Here is a 21,553-nt window from a genome sequence, read left to right as displayed (position 1 = left end):
TGCTTATTTCTTTTTCTTGTTAATTTATTGTTTTTGTATTGGAGGGGAGGGGTTACTGTTTTTCTCTGTTGTGATAAAATTTGTTGTTGAAAATTTGAATAAAGATTATTTCAAAATAAAAGAATCATGTCCCCTTGTAATGGTTTGTTCCACCCAGGGAAAAAAGTCTCTGACTGTCTACTCTATGTATTCCCCTGATCATCTTATAAACCTCTATCAAGTCACCCCTCATCCTTCTCCATTCTAATGAGAAAAGGCCGAGCACCCTCAACCTTTCCTAGAGACATGAATAATGTACCGGAAGTTCTGAGAAACACAATGAGCAGAAGGAAATTATTAGTCGAGAAATGGTTTTGGGGAAATTAATGGGGTTGAAGGAAGATAATCGCCAGGGCCTGATAATCTTCACCCCAGAGCACTTAAGGAAATAGTCCCAGAAATAGTAGATCCATTGGCAGTCATTTTTCAAAATTCTGCGTTTCTGGAATGATTCCTACAGATTGGAGGGTAGCTAATATAAGCCCGATATTCAAAAAGGGAGGGAGGTAGAGAGAAATCGGGGAACTATAGACCAATGAGCTTACCGTCAGTAGTAGGGAAGTTGCTAAAGTCCATTATCAAGGATTTCATAGCACAGCATTTGGAAAGCAGTGGTACAATCAGACAAAGTCAGCATGGATTTACGAAAGGAAAATCATGTTTGACAAACCTACTGGAATTCTTTGAAGAGGGAGGGTTGACCAGGGAGATCCATAGATGTGGTTTATTTGGATTTTCAGAAGGCTTGCGACAAGATATCACATAGCTGATTACTATGTAAAGCGCATGTGATTGCGGGTCGTATCTTGAGATGAATCGAAAGCTGGTTAGCAGACAGGAAGCAAAGAGTTGGAATAAATGGGTCTTTTTCCAATTGACAGGCAGTTATTAGTGGGGTACCGCAGGGATCTGTGCTAGGACTCCAACTGTTCATATTATATATTATTTTAAAGATTTGGACGTGGCACTAAATGTATTATCTCAAAATTAGCAGATGATGCAAAGTTGAATGGCAGAATGCAGAAATGCTTCAGCGGGATTTGGACAGGCTGAGTGAGTGGGCATATCCATGGCTGATGCAGTATGATGTGGATAATGTGAGGTTATCCACTTCGGCAGCAAAAATAGGAAACCAGATTATTTGAATGGGTGAAAATTGAGAGGGGTGGATACTCAGCAAAACCTTGGTGTCCTCGTGCATCAGTTGCTGAAAGTAAGTGTGCAGGCACAGCAGGCAGTAAAGTGGGCAAAGATATGTTGGCCTTCATAGCGAGAGGATTTGAGTATAGGAATAAAAATGTTTTACTGCAATTGTAAATTGAAATTCTGAATTCCTTATCGGAGGAAGAATGTTCTTGCTAAGGAGGGAGCGCAGCAAAGGGTTACCTGGCTGATTCCTGGGAAGACAGGACTGTCATACGAGGAGAGATTAAATCAGTTAGGATTATATTCATTGGAGTTTAGAAGATTGAGAGGGAATCTCATAGAAGTTATAAAATTGTTACAGGATTAGACAGGGTAGTTTCAGAAAGAATGTTCTCGATGGTGAGGGAGTCCAAAACTAGCATCATAGCTTGAGGATAAGGTGGAAACCTTTTAAGACTGAGTTAAAGGAGAATTTGTTCACCCAGAGAGTGGTGAATCTGTGGAATTCACTACCACAGAAGGTAGTTGAGGCGAAAACATTGTGTAATTTTAAGACGGAATTTCCTAAAAGGAAAGGATCAAGGGACATGGGTGGAAGGAGGGGTGAGTGTATTTAATTTGATGATCAGCTATGATCATAATAAGGGCGCAGTAGGTTAGCACTATGGCCTCAGGCGCCGAGGTCTTGGGTTCGATACCGGCTCTGGGTCACTGCCTGTGTGGAGTTTGCACATTCTCCCCATGTCTGCATGGGTTTCGCCCCACAACCCAAATGTTCAAGCTAGGTGGATTGACCACGCTAAATTTCCCCTTAATTGGAAAAAATTAATTGGGTACTCTAAAATCATAAAATAAAAAGCTATGATCATAATGAATGGCAGAATAGGCTCAAAGGCCCGAATGGCCTCAGCCCCTAAGCTGTAAATATTTTGGTTCTATGATTCCTTACAATCTGAAGATACTTGTGCTACACATTAAAGTAGCCTGATACATCTGCGCTCTCTCAGAATAGCACTTATGCCATTTTGCTATTATTTAAATCAGATTTCTCCAGATTGACAGAATGATCAGCAAAGAGGTGGTCCGTACAACATTGAAAACTTGCTTCTGTACTATACATATCAATTCAAAGATAGACAGAATATTCAAGTTTCATATTCTTCATGCATACAAATTTAAGAGAAACTGCCATCCGATTAAGCTTATTTGCATGTATAAATTGTATTTTGTATGCTATCCACAACATCCGAAAATAAAAATACACACAGTGTAAAGAGCAATCCCGAGCTGCCAAAATAGAACTGCTGGGAAAGTAAGTCTGATTTTCAGGTTGAAAGGAGGTGATTGCACGTTACTATTCCTTGAAAGTCTGGAGAGTGCCGGAGTAGAGTAGGGTGAGGGTGAAAGGGGAAAAGATACAAAGACCAACAATGCCATACTAATTTTCTATTTGCATTTTGCACAATTTCTTTGTCAGGTCAGCATCAGTCTGCTTTTTCTGCAGCTGGCTCGCCCGCCCACTTTGCTTATATTGCTATTTCTCACCTGTGTATATATAGGTTTGGGATGGGTGGGAATGGTGCTTTGTGCAACACGATAGTTAGCTCAGCATTGATGAACATATCAATCAATTTCCAATTGAATTACAATCAATGTCAACTAAAGCATTTTGATAACCACAGACCTCGCAGAAACGATTCACTCTCATTCAAAGCTAACTAAAGTGAAAGTTTTCTGGTAGTTACCTGCAAGTTGACATTTTATTTAAAGAAAAGAAATTGTGTTAAAAAAAATTAAAACCTGTGCCCAATTTTTCAGACTGCATGGATTTGATGTTATCCTGGATATAGATCAATTTGCCAACTTGGCTGTAATTCAAAGAATTTTATTGGAATTTCATTAAACAGATAGTATCAAGTATAATTTAACCTGCAGTGATGTCAGTCTCTTCATTCACTTACCATTCAAATTTTTCCCGTGCGTTTTATCATCACTGCTTCCGTTGATATCCCCATACTGCCGCTTCTGCGAGTTCTTAAATTCCTTCAACGACAAGTACAGGACCTTTCGGACGACTCTCTCTTCTGACCACGGTATTCCATCATCGTAGTCCTATAGACAGAAGAACAGTACATGGTCAGTATATAGGAATGTACTGCTATGATGAATATGCTCTGCATTGCTGGGTTTAACTATTTTAATAATCAAATGCTGATTGAAAGATAAAAGAAACAAAATATATACTAAGATGCTATCTTAAAGCTGGTTGCTTTACCCGTGTAATTTTAGTTAGGCAGGTAGGTAGGTCAACTACCATCCTCTTTACTGAAGAATAAAATTAGGGAAAGGTGTAGCGGAGGTTCATAAGAATTTAAATCGGGAGTAAGAGATCAATTAAAAATTAAGTTAGGGTTTAAAAACTACAGAGTTGCGAACACAGCCGAGTCCATCAGGCGAACCCGCCTCCCATCCATTGACTGTCTGTATCTCCCGCTGCCTCAGGAAAGTGGGCAGCATAATCAAAGACTCCTCGCATCCGGGGTATTCTCTCTTTCAACCTCTTCCATCAAGCAGACGGTACAAAGGTCTGAGAACTCACACAAACAGATTCAAAAACAGCTTCTTCCCCACTGCTAGACTCCTGAATGGCCCTCTTATGGACTGAACTGATCTCTCCACGCATTTTCTCTACTGTGTAGCACTGTACTCCATATGCTTCACCCAGTGTCTATGTCAGGGGTGGGCAAACTTTTCCGTGCAAGGGCCGCATTCAGAAATTCACAATTCACAAAGGGCCGCATAGTATATTAAGTAAAATAATTACTTCACCCGGTTATGATTGTGGGCGCCTCATATAGAACATAGAACAGTACAGCACAGAACAGGCCCTTCGGCCCTCGACGTTGTGCCAAGCAATGATCACCCTACTCAAGTCAACGTATCCACCCTATACCAGTAAGTAACCCAACAGCCCCCCCACCCATTAACCTTTAAAAAAAAAAAAAAAAATTTTTTTTTTTAAATTTTTTTTTTTTTTAATGACTTGGTGGGCCGCAGAAATACCTTTGGCGGGCCGCATGCGGCCCGCGGGCCGTAGTTTGCCCACCCCTGGTCTATGTATACGTATTTACACTATGTATTTATCACATGTCCTATATGTTTCATGGATGGTATGATCTGACTGGACTGTACGCAGAATACTTGCACCTCGGTGACAATAAATCTAATTCTTCCTCCATCGAGAGTGGTCCTCAAAATAGGACAGGTTAAGAACAAGAATATATGGTTTTCATTGGTTGGCAAGATGGTGGTGGGAGGGTACAAATTTAAGATCATCTCGAAGATGTTAAGGTGGAGATGGGGGAAGGGCAAAAAGATCTTTACAAAGAGAGTGATGAGAATCTGGAATGCTTTGTTGTCAATCACTGTTGAAGTAGAGTCGATAAATACTTCTGAAAGGCTATTAAACACGTGTTTGAAGTAGATTAAATGGTGCACTGTGTTATCATAATAGAGAAAAATTGAATTATACACAGAAATATTGGACTTTAAAGAAGACCCGATTTTTAGACTTTAAAAATGGACAGACTCCAAGATGACGGAAAATGTACAACTGTCTACTGACAGGAATAGGTGCAGCGAGTTTCCTCAGAGGAACAATGGAACCCCTCCTGTGCTCCCAAACACTACTTGTAAAACCATCCAGAGACTCATTTCCATTTCCGGTATTTTAAATTCACACTGCTCCTAAACTAGAATCTTAAAGTGTTTAAATCCCCATTCTTTGAAACTACTTCTTTTATCATTCTAAATGGATAAATATTAATTTTTATATAATCCTGCAGGGGTTTCAGAGATACCATTTCCAGTTTTGAACAATTTTTAACTAGAACTATTTTACAAACCATACTGGCTTCATTACTTCATTATCAAAAAGGCCAACAACGAAACGCAGCTACAACGAGCGCATGGCTAGTGCAGTATGGAAAGCCAGATTGCAGACCATTTTGACGAGGCTTTTAATCCCTCCTGCTCTGGAAATGCATCTGGTCTGTCCCCTCTTTCCAGCTACTGTATTCAGTTTGTGCGTTGACCAAGTAAACATTACGCCTTGAACAAATAATGTTGGACAAACAAAAGGTTTCTGTATTCCCTGATGAGTGGCAACAAACTGTAGATCATCAGTAATGCGCACACAATTGTTCACCTGATATTGTCAACTTAATACGATACAAGTTATTCAAAGATTGATTCATCCAATAGCAAGTTTTAATAATTCCAAATGTTAACTCAAAACAGCCATCAGTCAAGAGCAACTGGGATGTTGACAGGAATGGCTGCAATAAACTGACTTATCCCATTGCCAACTGCATAAATGCTTTGCCTGGTGTGGCACTAAACTGAACAGACCAGAAGGACCTAAATACTGGTAAATGCTGAGTGAGCTGATCTGATGATGTCAGTCAGGGTAACAAAATCAGTTTTCACAACCCAGAACCAGAGAAGGAGGAAGCACAGGATTCCCACTTCTGACCTTCAAAATGACTTGTAACAGTAGAGACATTGGGAGTGGACAAGATGGAATTGGGAATGTGATACCGCCCAGTCAAATAGCCTGGTGTTTCACAGCTTCAGCACTTGAGAACAGCCCCTTCCCCCAAAAAAAGCAGTTCCAGCAGAACAAGAGAGAACAAATTAACAAAACAAACTCTGAAAGTCAGAGGCGGTTGGTTTAGCACAGGGCTAAATAACTGGCTTTTGAAGCAGACCCAGGCGGGCCAGCAGCGCGGGTTCAATTCCCGTTCCAGCCTCCCCAAACAGGCGGCGGAATGTGGTGACTAGGGGCTTTTCACAGTAACTCCATTTGAAGCCAACTTGTGACAATAAGCGATTTTTCATTTTCATTTCGGTTGCATTTCTCTTTACTTGAACACCATACGAACCAAATTCAAATGAAGAGAGTAACTTGCACAGAGTGCAGGGGGCTGAGGGGATGGACCTGGGGACCAGAGGGGAAAGAGAGAGGACACTAAGAGAGCGAGTTTGACAATCTATTAGCCAGATAGTCAAAAACATAGCAGACAATATACTTTTGGCTTTAATCTTGGGTGGGGTGGAAGCGTAAAGGTCAGATCCTCTTGGAATAATGTATTTATTCCAAAATTTGATTATAACAGAAGAGTTTGGCAGCACAGTGGTTGGCACTGCTACCTCACGACACCGAGGACCTGGGTTCGTTCCTGGCCCCGGGTCACTGTCCATGTGGAGTTTGCACATTCTCCCTGTGTCTGCGTGGGTCTCAACCCCACAACCCAAAGATGTGCAATGTAGGTGACTGGCCATGCTAAATTGCCCCTTAATTGGAAAAAAAAGAACTTGATACTCGAAATTTATTTTTAAAAAACAGAAGAGTCTTTTTTGATGCATGGAGTGCTACTTTTAAAAAAAGTATCTGATGATAAGTGTGACCGTACCCATACAGTCAAGACTGTGTGGAACATCAAAAAAACAAAAGACACATGAAGATCAACCCTGAACTCTGGCAAACACTTTGCACTTCAGTGATAGCATGCTGCTTTTTCTGTGGTCACATGGGCTTTATAGTCATTAGTTACGGTTTCCTGCCCTTGAATTCCTCAAATGCTGTACAGTTGCCAAGTGGGAAGGCTACAGATTGTACGCCAACTATAACTGCATTAGTGAAATCCAGTTTACTCGAATCAGCATTTACCTGGATGCTGCAATCTGAAAAGTTCCCTTCTCCCCTTTGGTCCATTCGAATCAGCCCCCTCCCCTGACAGTTTCTCCTAAACGACCATGTCAAATCAGTCATTTTCTAATCACAAAAAGTTTTCCTCTCCGGCCTTTCCGAGTTAGCATGGAGGGTAAAAAGAAATATGGGCTCTATTCAATTCCAGTTGACTCAAGGACATGCTTATGTAACTGTGAACTCTGTAAGCATATTATGTACATTATGTATAATACACAATGTTGAAGCAATTGCATTTTTTAAAAAAGATTTGTTCATAAAACTGGCACTTTCTAGTCCTAACAAGGATAAGAAATAATCAAGGCTCGCCTCACTTGACAAGTTTACAGAAAATTTCCATTTAAATTTACAACCAGTTTTTGGCCATGTTTGACGAGGGGACACGCACCAACATCCTCTGCTCTGAAGGAACAAAAATAAACTGCATTCACTACACATTGTTTGAAGAATAGTAGTTGCTTGGTCATAGTCTACATGTAGACCCCATTTCACTTGTTTTAAATGTTGCAAACACAAGACATCAACTGAAAGAAATACAGAGCAATATTCAATATACAAAGGAATAATTTTTAAAAATAAACAAATAAAGTACAATCCTCCTAATTTGAGATTTTTCTCTTGTTTCTATTAAACTATTCCCCTTTTTTCCTACATCCTTATCCCATCTCCCCTACCCCGCTCTCTTTGCCCACTGGCATAAAATAGATCTGTAAATAGAGGCAAGAATAGCTTCCATCTTGCCCAGAATTCCCCATCTGAGTCACAAAGGGCAAACTTAAATTTCTCAAGTTTAAGGAATTCCACAAGATCCCAAACCATATTGATATTTTTTCGGGCGATCAATGTATCAAAGGCTACCCCATCCATCAGCTCTTTTGCCTTCTATTAGTCATGTTATTTCCGAGACTCCAAAAATTGCCGAAAGGCCCAGATAATATTCCCACCTCTACAATTTTTTTTTCCTAAATTTGGAGCACCCAATTCCTTTTTTCTTTTAATTAAGGGGCAATTTAGCGTGGCCGATCCACCGACCCTGCACATTTTTGGGATGTGGGGACAAAACCCACGCAAACACGAGGAGAATTGCAAACTCCACACGGACAGTGACCCAGATCCAGGGTTGAACCTGGGACCTCGGCGCGTGAGCCAGCAGTGCTAACCACTGTGCCACCGTGCTACCCCCTCCCCCCCCCTACAATTTTTGATAATGTTTTAAACACAGAGGTCCAAAACCCCATTAATTGTGGACATGACCAGAACATGAGGACGTGGTTAGCTGGTTCTCCTTTACACCTCTCACATTTATGTTCGACTTTTGTGAAGAATCTGCTCATTCTTTCTTGTGTCAGTCAGGCCCTATGTACCACCTTGAATTGTATTAAGCGTATTCTCGCACTTGAAGATGAATTATTGACCCTGTGCATAATTTCACTCCATAGTCTCCATTGCAATTCCAGAGTCTCCATTCCAATTCCACATTCAACTCTTTCTCCAATTTTTGTTTCATTTCTTCAATCAATGTGTTCCGTGCCCATCAGCGACCTATAGATGTTAGTAATTTTCCCATATCCCAAATCATCTGGTAAAAGCAATTTATCAAGGAGGTTGTTATCTGGTAGAAGAGATAAACTTTTTCACCAAATTGTGTAATATTTTGAGATTGCAAATTAAACGCACATATTACAAGAGTAAATACGGTTGTCACATGTCTCATCTACCTTTGGAGACCTAGAAAGGCAATGGTCTTTGAGATCCATTTTGAGATCAGTACAGTATTTCTCCTATTTGACTATTCTAAACCTTTTGTATTTGTACACAAACTTTGCAGTGTTGCAATGTCTGACAATAGTGCAAAATTTTGTTCTGCAAAGAGCACAGTATTTCATCGATATTGCCAACTCATTTAAAGCATTTTAGATGCATCCTCACTACTGATGATTCAAAGAATTGCAACATTGGTACACCTGATGAATGCTGAAGCATTTATCCCTCAAACAATACATAGAGGTTATCTGGTCATTATCACATTGCGGGAACTTGCTTTGCAAATATGCACGTTTCCCACATCACAATAATGACTGAGCTTCTGTACTTACAATCGGTTGCAAAGTGCTGAGGTCATGAAAGAAACTATATATATGCGCAAATCTTTCTTTTCACCCAAGTATTGTGAATATCACAGACAATAATTGGCTTGATCGTATTAACAATACAGTATTTTGTCTACATATATACTGCCCTGGGTTTGAATGGATAAATCCCACAAACAGTAACTAGAGGAGCATCATAACAAACATCTGACTGTTTTGCAATTACAGCTTGAAATCTGCTGTGGGCCATCAAGTAACATGACTGTCATTTTAGGAAAATGTAATTTTAAATACTTTCTTTTTTTTAAAACCATGAGATATGCATTAATAAATCTCAAACAATTTCTCCTCATTGAAAGGCTGAAACTCTTCATCCCAAAGGGAGGGAAGATCTGGACGTAAAATCCTTACCTGCCCATTGTTGACAGCATGTAGCCAATCTACCAAAATCCAGACATTCAGCAAAAAATAAATTGAACTTGCTCCAAAATTCCTGCTCTGCAATGCAGACCATCATAATGATTTGTGAACACAAGAATGAGAGCATATTCCATGGATGAGGTCACTTCTGCTCTATTTGCAAGAGGTCAGAGTTTGGTAAAAGTCCAGCCTTACATAATATTAAAAAGGTTCAGACTTCCTAAATCAATTTGATTTGATGCAAGAAATCAGGATACACATTTTCTGTAAACGATATAAATATAGTGAAATAAATTGATACCATACTAAGGAAAGTCAGAAAATAGCTCCTCCTACCACTGACATCTGCATTTAAAATTTTCTGCTATTCACTCATATCAGGACTCAGATTGATCACCACTTTCAGGACTGAACTAAGAAGACACACAGTTAGGTAGGCCTGCAAAAATCCAATGTAAAATATATTTGTCTGGAGTGCTTAATGCAGCATACACAATGATTAATATTTAATGCCCAAATGCAGATATTCTGATCTATGCAGTCTAACCTGACAACTGGATTTAGTTATTTACTCCAGACACAATTCTTTCACTGGAAACCTGATGAGGAAAAGGGGAGACAACATTCGTCTCAACTAGCTACTTAAAAATCTCCTGGGAAAGGATTCTGGAGGTGGGGTGACAAAAGCACTCCGAGTCCGAACAGATATAACTACAACTTGCATTTCTGCAACATTGTTAACATAGCACATATTCCTACTTCACAGAAAAAAAACTAAATAACAAGCAACAGAATAATTAAATCCATGACATTGCTCAGTTGGTAGATTTCGGGGTCAGAAAGCCAAGTGCATTTTAGGAATGCAGTTGGGCAACAGAGCCGAGGTAGCTACATGTGCATCAGGAGAGACTTTTCAGCAAACATCCAATTGAAGAAAACCACATTAAGGATTTGTTGAACAGCCCATATGCAGGCAACCTTCCTTGCGTGGATTTTAGAACATATGAACCTCCGTGACACAACCAAAAAATGTCCATCTCACTGCTGGCCTTATTTTCCACTGTAAACTATAGATAGTTTCGCTTCTGCCTGATTGTATGGATTGCAATATTAAGTTCAGCTGAGTGCCTCTCAAAACCTGGCCTGCAATGCATCAGGCAGGTCTTCCTACTAGAGGTTTCCTTACTACCGACCCAAAGCTCCAATCTCAACCAATCCAAAAGAGGAGAAAGAAAATGTAGCTGAATGTTGAATTGCGATGCTGATATAGCCTCGGCAAAACCTGTAGCTGCTGTGCCAGTTCCCAGAATAGTCAGGAGCTCATCCACATATTAGCCATGAGATGCCCAATTTCAAAATATCACAATTTTAGGTATTATCGTGATAAGTAAACTTCAAAGTATAAGTGAGCTGAACTGAGGTTATCATACCCTAAGGAACCCAATTAAGATCTAAACAGCAATAAAACTAAAATGGGGTTTGTTACATTTTAGAGTACCTCAAGAGAAGTTTGAACAAAAAAAGTCAAAGAAATAAGAGCAGGATGAATGCTTTATCTGCTTAACTGTCAGAAAAAGACAACTAATTTTTCTCCCATAGCTAAATTCTCTCCATTTATTACATAATGACAGATTTAAATACTGCCCTGGCTAGATTACCAGAGTTTTCTTTATTGAAACGGCCGTATTCAGGGCCTGCAAGGACTTTTTAAAAAATCTAATTGGATCAAAAACATTGTTTATTCCCTCAAGCTCTAATAAGCATCAGCTACAGCCCATATACCTACACAGCACCCCAATTGACAGGGTGAGTGAATTGTAGGTGGGTGGCCAAGTACAGCATTTTTTTTTAATACAATGAATTCACTGTACATCAGCAAATGCTGAAACGCTGGTATTGTGCCAAACTTTCATTGTGGTCAGTCAGAAAACGACCTACTACTATTTTTACAAAAAATCAAACTACTTTTATTTTAATTCTGTCAACCTGGGTGGACAAATCGGACTGCAAAGAGTTAACTCTGTTCCTCCTTTAGTCAGGCTTCTATACAAGTCACTCCTTCTTTGCAACTTTTGTACATTGTTGCGGATCAAAGTTTTCTAGTTATTTTTTTAAATGATGAATTCCAAACTTTTGAGCTCTGTACACTTGTTACAGGGAAACCGTTTTGGGACCAAAGTTTTAATACTCTTGTTAGCTCACAGTTGGGAACATAGGCCATAGGGATACTCTTGCGTCACTTCCTCAGCCTTTAAATCCTTAAAAGTCATTTAGAGAAAAATTTAATCCAGCTCCTCATTTGACTGATCAGCAAATTAGGAGTTTAGCCCAGCTATCAATCACTGTCAGCAACACTTAATCTGTGCACACAATGCAGGGTTGAAATCCATCAGCGGCCAGTACAAAGGAGCAAAGACATGTGTGAGCAGACTTAATTAATATGCAATCCCTCCAGTTTGTTTCACTGCAGGCCATTGAACTGCATCTGATAAAATCTTTCCTTTTGGAAAAATTCAGAGCCCTCAATGCATTCATCTATATGGAAATTTATCCCTTTTATGGAACATACCTCAAGTAATTTTTTTAAATTACATTCTTTTCGGAAAAGCGTAACAATCACATAGCATTTTGTTGTTTAGCAGCTTGAGGCATCAGAGGCACTCTAATCAACTGATGACTTGGAGAAAAGAGACCACGTTTTCCTAATTAGCCTGATCTACATATTCAAATAGAGTTGAATTAGGTACAGCCAATATGTGCTTGACTTTACACTAAGAATTTGCTTTGAGCTCTAGTAACCATCTTGTAATTAACTTAATCTGCATATGCAAATTCAGTTTAATTCACATTTGGATGGTTATACATGAATACATCAACCATTTGTCAACGGGGTGCGGGGGGGCAGGAATAGGATGGGAAACTGGTCAGAATGAAAAAGACCAACAGAAAAACTGCAACTCAACAATTCAGGCAACGTTATGAAAGGGGCTGTCATGAAATGCAGACACATAACGATATACAGACAGGCACAGACAAGCACTTACTGGACACAGAGAACAGGACATGACCAATAAGCAGGCAGGACACTTAGGGGTGGGATCTGACTATAAAATACACGAGGCACTCACACTCTGTCTCTTTCCACTGATGAACATCTAGAGAGTCAGTCAACGGTATTGTTACAATCTCACACCTCCACCATGTGGCTAAGAGCTATCTGGTTCAGTCAGACAAGAGTAACCACACTTAAGTTAGCAGAGAGTTGAACTCACAGTCAACTGTGCTAACTGTGCTATTAGTTCAATAAACCTGATTGAACTAACTTCAAGGTCTGGGGTATCTTTCTGATCTAAGCTGCATCCAGTTGCAGCCAGTGTTATACCAGTGTACCTAACACGACAGGGGCAACCTGCTCAGTCACTTAGAAATAAATAAAATCCAAAACTTGAGATAATCTAGCACAAGCCCACTCCTTTATCAACACATCTCAACCCCTTCTCCCAAAAATACATGCATCTTGAAACAATTAACTATGCCGCTGGTTAAATTTTCCATTTCTGTAAATGAATGAATGGAATGAGAAAGAAAATGAAATAAAAAGTTCATAAAGCCACTACAACCAATGCTGGACAAGGAAGTTGATGAACATTTCCTCGAGCATGCTGCTTTTTCAGACCATCCCTTCTCGGCCTGTTAATTAAATCCCAAGTACACTTACAAGAGCCAAAATTCTTCAAATATTCTGCAGCCTGCCTCTCACTGGCAGCTAGTAGCAGACCCAACTCAATTAGTGTCAAGTGATACCTTGAAGATCGTCAAACCAGCAGTCTTTAAAATGGTTTCAAGAAATGATCCAAAATAAACTTACACAATTAAGTTACTTAGGCTTGCAATTTGACGAAGAAGGGGAATATTCAAACAGTGACATCCTTGTGACAGCCAATGACTCCTTGCCATACACTTTTGTTTTTAAAAGGGCAACTCATTAAAAATAATTTTCAAACTAATTTGACTGCACATGGTACAACCAAGCGTTTTGAGTACAAGTGTAACACAATTTCCTGCATAGAGTACAAGAGCAAGGAGGATATGTTGAACTAGTACAAAACACTAGTTCGACCTCCACTGGAATGTTGCATACATCTGGGCGCCACAGTATAGGAAGGAAATGAATGCATTAGTGAGAGTTCAGAAGAGGTTTACAAGAATAGTTCCCGGGATGGATGAGAAACTTCAGTTATGCGGATAGGTTGAAGAGGTTGGACTGTTCCTACAGAGTGTGACTGAGAGGTGATTTAATACAGATGTTCAAAATCACAAGGAGTCTGGACAGAGTACATAGAACAGTACAGCACAGAACAGGCCCTTCGGCCCCGTATGTTGTGCCGAGCCTTGTCCAAAACCAAGATCAAGCTATCCCACTCCCTGTCATTCTGGTGCGCTCCATGTGCCTATCCAATAACCGCTTGAAAGTTCCTAAAGTGTCCAACTCCACTATCACAGCAGGTAGTCCATTCCACACCTAACCACTCTCCGAGTAAAGAACCTACCTCGGACATCCCTCCTATATCTCTTACCCTGAATCTTATAGTTATGCCCCCTTGTATCAGCTGCATCCACCCGAGGAAATAGTCTCTGAACGTCCACTCTATCTAGACTAACCGTCCTATAATTACCAGGGTCATTCCTATTCCCTTTCTTGAACAGAGGAACAACATTCGCCACTCTCCAGTCCTCTGGCACTATCACCGTGGACAGTGCGGACCCAAAGATCAACGCCAAAGGCTCTGCAATCTCATACCGTGCCTCCCAAAGAATCCTAGGATATATCCCATCTGGCCCAGGGGACTTGTCGGCCCTCAGGTTTTTCAAAATTGGTAATATATCCTTCCTCAGAACATCTACCTCCTCCAGCCTGATTCACACACTCATTCTCAAAAACATGGCCCGTCTCCTTGGTGAACACTGAAGAAAAGTATTCATTCAATGCCTCTCCTATCTCTTCTGTTTGCATACACAAGTTCCCACTACTGTCCTTGACTAGCCCTAACCTCACCCTGATCAATCATTTATTTCTCACACAAGAGTAAAAAGCCTTGGGGGTGTTCCTTAATCCGACCTGCCAAGGACTTCTCAGGCCCCTCCTGGCTCTCCTAAGCCCTTTCTTTTTTAGCTCATTCCTTGCTACCTTGTAACCCTCAAGCGACCCAACTGAAGCTTGTTTTCTCATCCTTATATATGATTCTTCTTTCCTCTTGACAAAACATTCAACCTCTTTTGTGAACCATGGTTCCCTCACACGGCCATTTCCTCCCTGCCTGAAATGGACATACCTATCAGTATTTGTTCCTTGAACAAGCTCCACTTTTCATTTGTGCCTTTCCCTGACAGTTTCTGTTCCCATCTTATGCTCCCTAATTCTTGCCTAATCACATCATAATTACCCCTACCCCAATTATAAACCTTGCCCTACCGTATGGCCCTATCCCTCGCAATAGTGAAAAACACCGAATTGTGCCACTATCTCCAAAGTGCTCTCCCACAAACAAATCTAACACTTGGCCCGGTTCTTTACCCAGTACCAAATCCAATGTGGCCTCACCTCTTGTCAGCCTATCCACATATTGTGTCAGGAAACCCTCCTGTACAAAAACTGTCCCATCCGAACTGTTCGACCTATAGAGGTTCCAATCAATATTTGGAAAGTTAAAGTCATCCATGACAACTACTCCGAGACCTCCACACCTATCCATAATCGGTTTTGCAATTTCTTCCTCCACATCTCTTTACTATTTGGGGGCCTATGGAAAGCTCCTAACAACGTGACCGCTCCTTTCCTATTTCTAACTTCAGCCCATATTACCTCAGTAGGCAGATCCCCCTCGAACTGCCTTTCTGCAGCCGTTAAACTATCCTTGATTAACAATGCTACTCCTCCACCTCTTTTACCGCCTTCCCTACTCTTACTGAAACATCTATACCCCGGAACTTCCAACAACCATTCCTGTCCCTGTTCTAACCATGTCTCCGTAATGCCCACAACATCGTAGTCCCAGTAGATAGGGAGAAACTTTTTCCCTTGTAAAAAGGATCATGAGAGGGCGCATATTTAAGGTGATCTGCAAAAGCAGCAAATGTGATGTAAGAAAAACATTTTCACACTAGTGATTCAGGTCTGGAATGCAATGCCTGGAAGTGTGGTGGAGACAAGTTCAATCCAGGCATTCAAGAGGACATCAGATGATTACTTGAATAAAAACAATATGCAGGGGTACAGAAAAAGGCAGGGGAATGGCACTAAGCCATAATGATCATTTGGCGAGCCAGTGTAGGCACAATGGGCCAAATGGCCTCCTTCAGCTGTGTAATGGTTCTGTGAAGAACTGTCGAACATATAAATCATAGAATCCCTGCAGTGCAGATGTTCTTACACTTTGAAAAACTATGAATTTAATGCTTTGAACATAGAATTTTTTTCCATAAGGAGTAGCTGAAGTAAATAGTATAGCTAAAAGCATCTATGCCAAGTATGAGTGAGAAAGGAATAAAAGAACGTGATCAGATGAAGCAGGATGGGAGGAGGCTCACATGGAGCAACATACAGCATAGACCAATTGGTCTGAACGACCAGTTTCTTTGCTGAAAATTGAATGTAATTCTATGTAATGATTCTTCTATATTATTTGCTGATTTGGAGATATTTGACCTAAATTTTGATTCTGGCTTGACACCAAAGTTCAGCAATATCTTAGAATACGTCGCTACAGGGATGGGATATTCAATTACAGCCTGTATGTCGTATGACGATTCCCCCTACCTCATCAAGGCAATATGGCCTTTGAAGCCTTTGCAACACAGGCACCTATTTATGTGAGACATTGTCAGCTGATTTGCCTCGATTTTCCATGAACACAATTCAAATAAGTCTGGCCTCCCCGAACAGGCGCCGGAATGTGGCGACCACGGGCTTTTCACAGTAACTTCACTGAAGCCTACTTGCGACAATAAGTGATTCTTTTTTTAAAAGTCATCTCCGTGTTGAGTAAACCTCAAATTTCAGCAGCAGGAACTGTTAGTATCAATTTGACAAACGTACAAATTAATGGAAATGTGGATTAAACTTTATATGACTACCAAGTCTCTGTGCTACACACCAATGAGACTCTCGAGTTAAATGTTAGACAGCTCTTAAAATTTAATCTTATTTCCATCTTCTCAACAGTTTTAGTAGGAACCACTTTTTCTGCAAGGATCGTAAAGTTTTGAATGAATCATCAGAGTTAGTAAATGAACCAGAGACCATCTCACTATGTAATAGATCAGGCGAGTGAGAAGTGAGGGAATAAAGGGATATGAAATAGGGAGGGCACACCTGATTACAATTGCTGATATGGTGGATAAGCACCAAGATTGACTGGTTGGGCCACACATTCATTTTGTAGAAATTACAACATAGGAACAAACGTGACAAACAACAAGATGATTCCATCTTCTTTCATAACAGACAGCTCTTCGCAATAATAACTACCTGAGACAAAGAACACAAATATTATCTTTCCAATGCGTTAGCATTTAAATAAAGATCAGGTTTAAAGGGCAACTGGAAATTGAAAGACATACTTGCATTTATGTAGCAACTTTTGTAGCCAGCATACGAACTGAACCGTTATGATAAGAGTTTTATCGAGGTCATTACGGAATCTTAATATTAGCCATAAACCTTTGTATTCCAGACAACTATAAAATTAAAACATAATGCTAGATTTCCAATGGAAATGCTCACAGAGGCAGAAAATATGCCGTTTTATAATTAAATTGAAATTGCCATAGTCCCCAAGGGCTGCTCTCCCCTTTTGAGAGCTGACTGCTGGGGATTTAACCGGAGCATCACCACATCTCAGGTGAGGGGCAAGGTTGAATCGGACTGAATCAACTAATCAGACAGATTAGATGTTGGATCAAAGCAAATTACTGCGGATGCTGGAATCTGAAACAAAAGAGAAAATGCTGGAAAATCTAAGCAGGTCTGTCAGCACCTGTAGGGAGAGAAAAGAGCCAACGTTTAGAGTCCAATGACTCTTTGTCAATTAGATGTTAAATTGGCGTTCTATGGGATAGCATCTCCAATAACTGCACTGAACTTTCCACCTGAACTATTTGTCCAAGCCTTAATATGTGGCTTCACAGCCTTCTGCCCCAGAAGCAAGAGTGTTGCCAAATCAGCCAAGCAGTTTGTGCTCAGTATTTACTCTTTCAAAGTTATCCAAAAATGGCTACAGACAGAGATAACATTCTGGTGAATGCTCACCACAGCTCAAATTATTCTTTCACAAAATTGGGATAATTTGCTGTCTTCTCCCCGTGACTCCAGGAATAGGTGAAATGCAGCATTCAATTTCTGGGCAAGAAAAATGTTTGCTGCTTATTCCTGGGGTATTATTGCTGGAGTCATTGTTTTGATCACTACTGCATTGATATTGCAGAAGTCTCATTCAAAAATGAACCCTAAAATTACCAAAACAGTGCAGAATTCCAGTGTCCAGGATATTCCTCCCTCAACTAATAGAAGCAACATTAATTTGTTCCATGTGTAAGCTTACTGTGCAGAAATTGCCTCCTAAATTTGCTTACACGGTTACTACATCTCAAAAGTATTCAATTTGTTTTCAAGCGACGTGGAACATCTTACTCCACTGAGTTACAAAATGTGGAACAGTTCAAGTATGCAGAATTCAATTCCTTTCGAAGCACCATGTGAAAGTTTCAAGTGTTAACTGATAGCTTAACAGATGCTGTGACAGTAATAAGAACCATCCTGCTTCATAAAATAATGGTATTACTGCATACTTTATGCATACCTTCAACTGAGACAGCAACAGAGAAATTTGAAAACCAAATCACTCAAGCAAGTTCTGAAGCTGCATACGATGATATAATAAAAGGGCACAAGAAATTAGCTTTATTTGATATAAAATAACCGGGCAGCTAGCCCAAGGTGGCTTCAAACACAGGATAATAGGCAATGCTATACACCAGTTACCCCAAATCACAGTTGCTGAAATTACAAACAAATATAGACATGTGAAATTACTAGCAAAGAAAAAATACTACACAAATCTGTGTATTGTGTTATGAATCAGCATTACTGGCTTCCTTCCAAAACTCCCAACAGTGGGATTTGCCCTGTTGATGTACCCTGACCTTAGCCTCTTTCCTGCAATCGCCCCAGCAATGTAACCAGCAGCTGGACTGCTGTGCAATAATTACACCTTTATTTGATGGCTCTGAACACAAAGGCACACTCAAGCATCAGATTTCTCAGGGTTTTGCACCTAACATATGGAAGACATGCCTTTTACTAGTAGAAATTTCAATTTTGAATATAATAAAAATTTGTGCAAGAATTTTCTTTAAAGGCATTTAGGTCATTTGTGATTTTTGCCATTCACGTTTTTAATAATCATGAAAGAATGGATAGGGAATTACATTTCTAGATCAATTCCAAACATTTCAGAACAATTCACAAGATGAATTACTTTAAGATACAGCAGCCATTATGTTAAAATGCAGCAATATTTTGTGCACAGCCAGATCCCACCAAAAGGAATGAGATGCTAATCTATTGTGGCAGTGTTAGTTAAGGAAGGAGTTTTGGCCAGGGTAGCAAGTAAACATGTTGCTCCACTAACTAGTAGTTATGAGAACCTTCCCAAGTCTTCTTCAAATAAATAACAACCCTCTTTTCTTTGTCAAGTTGACAGCACATCTAACAAAGCAGTATTTCCTCAGTAATGCAGTGTCAGCCTTCATTACAAACCAATCAACCTCTTAGAAATTGTTCACATTTGCAAGATTAAGAACCAAACCCTCCATTCTCTGCCTCTTTCCCTACCCAAAACCGCACATTTTGACCATTCAAACAAATCACAACATCATCCTCAGGTATCTATAGTGTCTCTAAACAAATTGACATCTGTCTGACAGAACAGCCAAGAAAGAGCTTTACCCCATTAATACCAAATGGACATGAAATGCATTTACTGTAATATGATTAGTAATCCAGTGGTTATGGTGATCAGTTTGAGGCAGATGTTACCATCAGACTGGATTTTGTCCACTCAAACCTAAAATAATTACATTTTAAAGAAATGTATTAAACTACACGAGTGTTTACAATCGACTTGGAGAAGATGTGTTATGGTTCAATAAGCTTAACTGCATTTGCTTTCAACTTAATTTACCCCAATTTTTCCGGTCACCTTTCTCTTAATTCTACATTCAGCCTCCATGTCACTCTGCTTCAACTGAGAGCAGCCAGAAGCAGTTACATGCTATAAGCTTAGAGTAACGTAAACAAAAATGTAAATAGCAGTGAACACCTATTCAAGAAATTATCAAGCAAGGACATTGTGGACTTAAAAGATCAGCCTCAGAATTAGTACCTTCATGTACTTGTCTTCATTATTCCTTGCAATTCATTATTCCTTGCAAAGTGCCTTGGAACATTCTGCATGTAAAAGATGCTATATAAATGCACGGTGTTGCTGTCATCCTATTTTATCTCTATATTTGGGACCAGTGTGAACACATTCTCTAACTTTGTTGACTGCCTGATGAAAGGTCATCAACCTGAAGTGTTAACTCAGTTACTCTCTCCAAAAAAAAAATGCTGTCTGACCAGCCAAGTGTCTCCAGCATTCTCTGCTTTTATTATAAACATTGATATTTGACTTGACTGCTATCCAGTCAAAATAAGTCATAAGGACTGGCATATACAGACACAATCTCAACCAAATGCATCTTCCAGAAAACCAGAGGTGACTGTCAAAAAGAAAATCTAATCAACGTTATTCAGAGATACATACAAACTAGGAATAGACCATTCAGCCTCTCCAGCTTGTACTGCTATTCAATAAGGTCATGGCTGATCTGATTGCAGCTTCAACTACACTTTCTGTCTGCCCCCTGTACCCTTTGACTCTCGTCAATCAAGAGTCTAATTAATTCAGCCTTAAGTATATTCGTCGCTGCTCTCTGGGGAAAAGAATTCCACAGATTAACAATCCTCAAAAAGATTCTCATTCCTATCTTAAAATGGGAGATCCCTATTTTTAAACAGTCTCTTCCCACAAGGTGAAACATCCTCTCAGCATCCACCCTGTCCATCCTCTCAACGACCACATCCTGTCAGGATTTTATGTTTCAATAAGATTACCTCATTCTTCGGAACTCCAGTGGATACAGGTCCAATTTGCCCAACATTCAAGCATAAGCCCTTCATTTCAGGAATCAGTCAGATGAGTCATCTCAACTGCTTCTAATGCTATTATATCAGTGGCGTGCAGAGGTCTGGTGATGCCCGGGGCAAATCTTGATTGTATGCCCCAAAGACTCAAGTATAAGGCCTAAAATACTGAGAAATATTATGAGAAAGGAAAACATTTTGAATATATAAACACAGATGAAACATGAAATAAACGCTTTATTCGATTTTAACATAAATCAATCAAATTTATTAAGTTCTTTTCCCCAAATGATACCTCCTGTCACAAAACACCTGAACTACTTCACTTTTTACATCAGCTGTGAGAAATTCTTTTTCAATGCTTATTAAAGCCAGGTTGGTCAGTCGCTCCTGTGACATAGAAGACCTCAGATATGTTTTTATTAATTTCAGTTTTGAAAATGACCTTTCACAGCTTGCGACTGAAAGTGCGATTGTAAGCAGTAATCTGTATGAAACACACAGCGTCGGAAAGACATCCCTCCCATACTGCAGTAAAGACTCCAGAGCATCTTTAGGATCAGGGGGAACTCTATTCCCTCCAGCTCGAAGGAGCATCACAAAATCAATAATTTTGTCATATAACTGAATTGCAACCACATCATTGTCATAATAATTTGCAACGTCTGAACATTCCTTTTTTAATTTCTCTCTTTCTTGTTCATCTTCAATCACTCCTGAATTCAAGTTCAGAAGAAAAGAAAATCGGTCACTGAGTCTTTGAAGACAGATACTGCGGTCTTCAATTTCAGTTTTTAATCTGTTCACAATCTCTACCATTACTCTATTCATTTCTTCTTGTGC

The 21,553-nt window shown here is 39.8% G+C and overlaps 1 protein-coding gene across 4 annotated transcripts in view; it reads right to left on the bottom strand.

The window, feature by feature from the left end:
* jarid2b (jumonji, AT rich interactive domain 2b) overlaps positions 1-21,553 on the bottom strand; it is a 536,459-nt gene that overhangs the window by 322,585 nt on the left and 192,321 nt on the right. For all 4 annotated transcript variants that reach the window (XM_038797042.1, XM_038797041.1, XM_038797044.1 and 1 more), the window contains one exon: positions 3,147-3,297. In XM_038797042.1, coding sequence (XP_038652970.1) covers positions 3,147-3,297 — 151 coding nt within the window. The remainder of the gene's footprint in view (positions 1-3,146; positions 3,298-21,553) is intronic.

Source organism: Scyliorhinus canicula, chromosome 5 (assembly GCF_902713615.1).
Source record: "Scyliorhinus canicula chromosome 5, sScyCan1.1, whole genome shotgun sequence".
Taxonomy (NCBI): Eukaryota; Metazoa; Chordata; class Chondrichthyes; order Carcharhiniformes; family Scyliorhinidae; genus Scyliorhinus; species Scyliorhinus canicula.
Note: the sequence above shows the minus strand (reverse complement) of the source record. Positions and strands in the feature narration are given on the sequence as shown.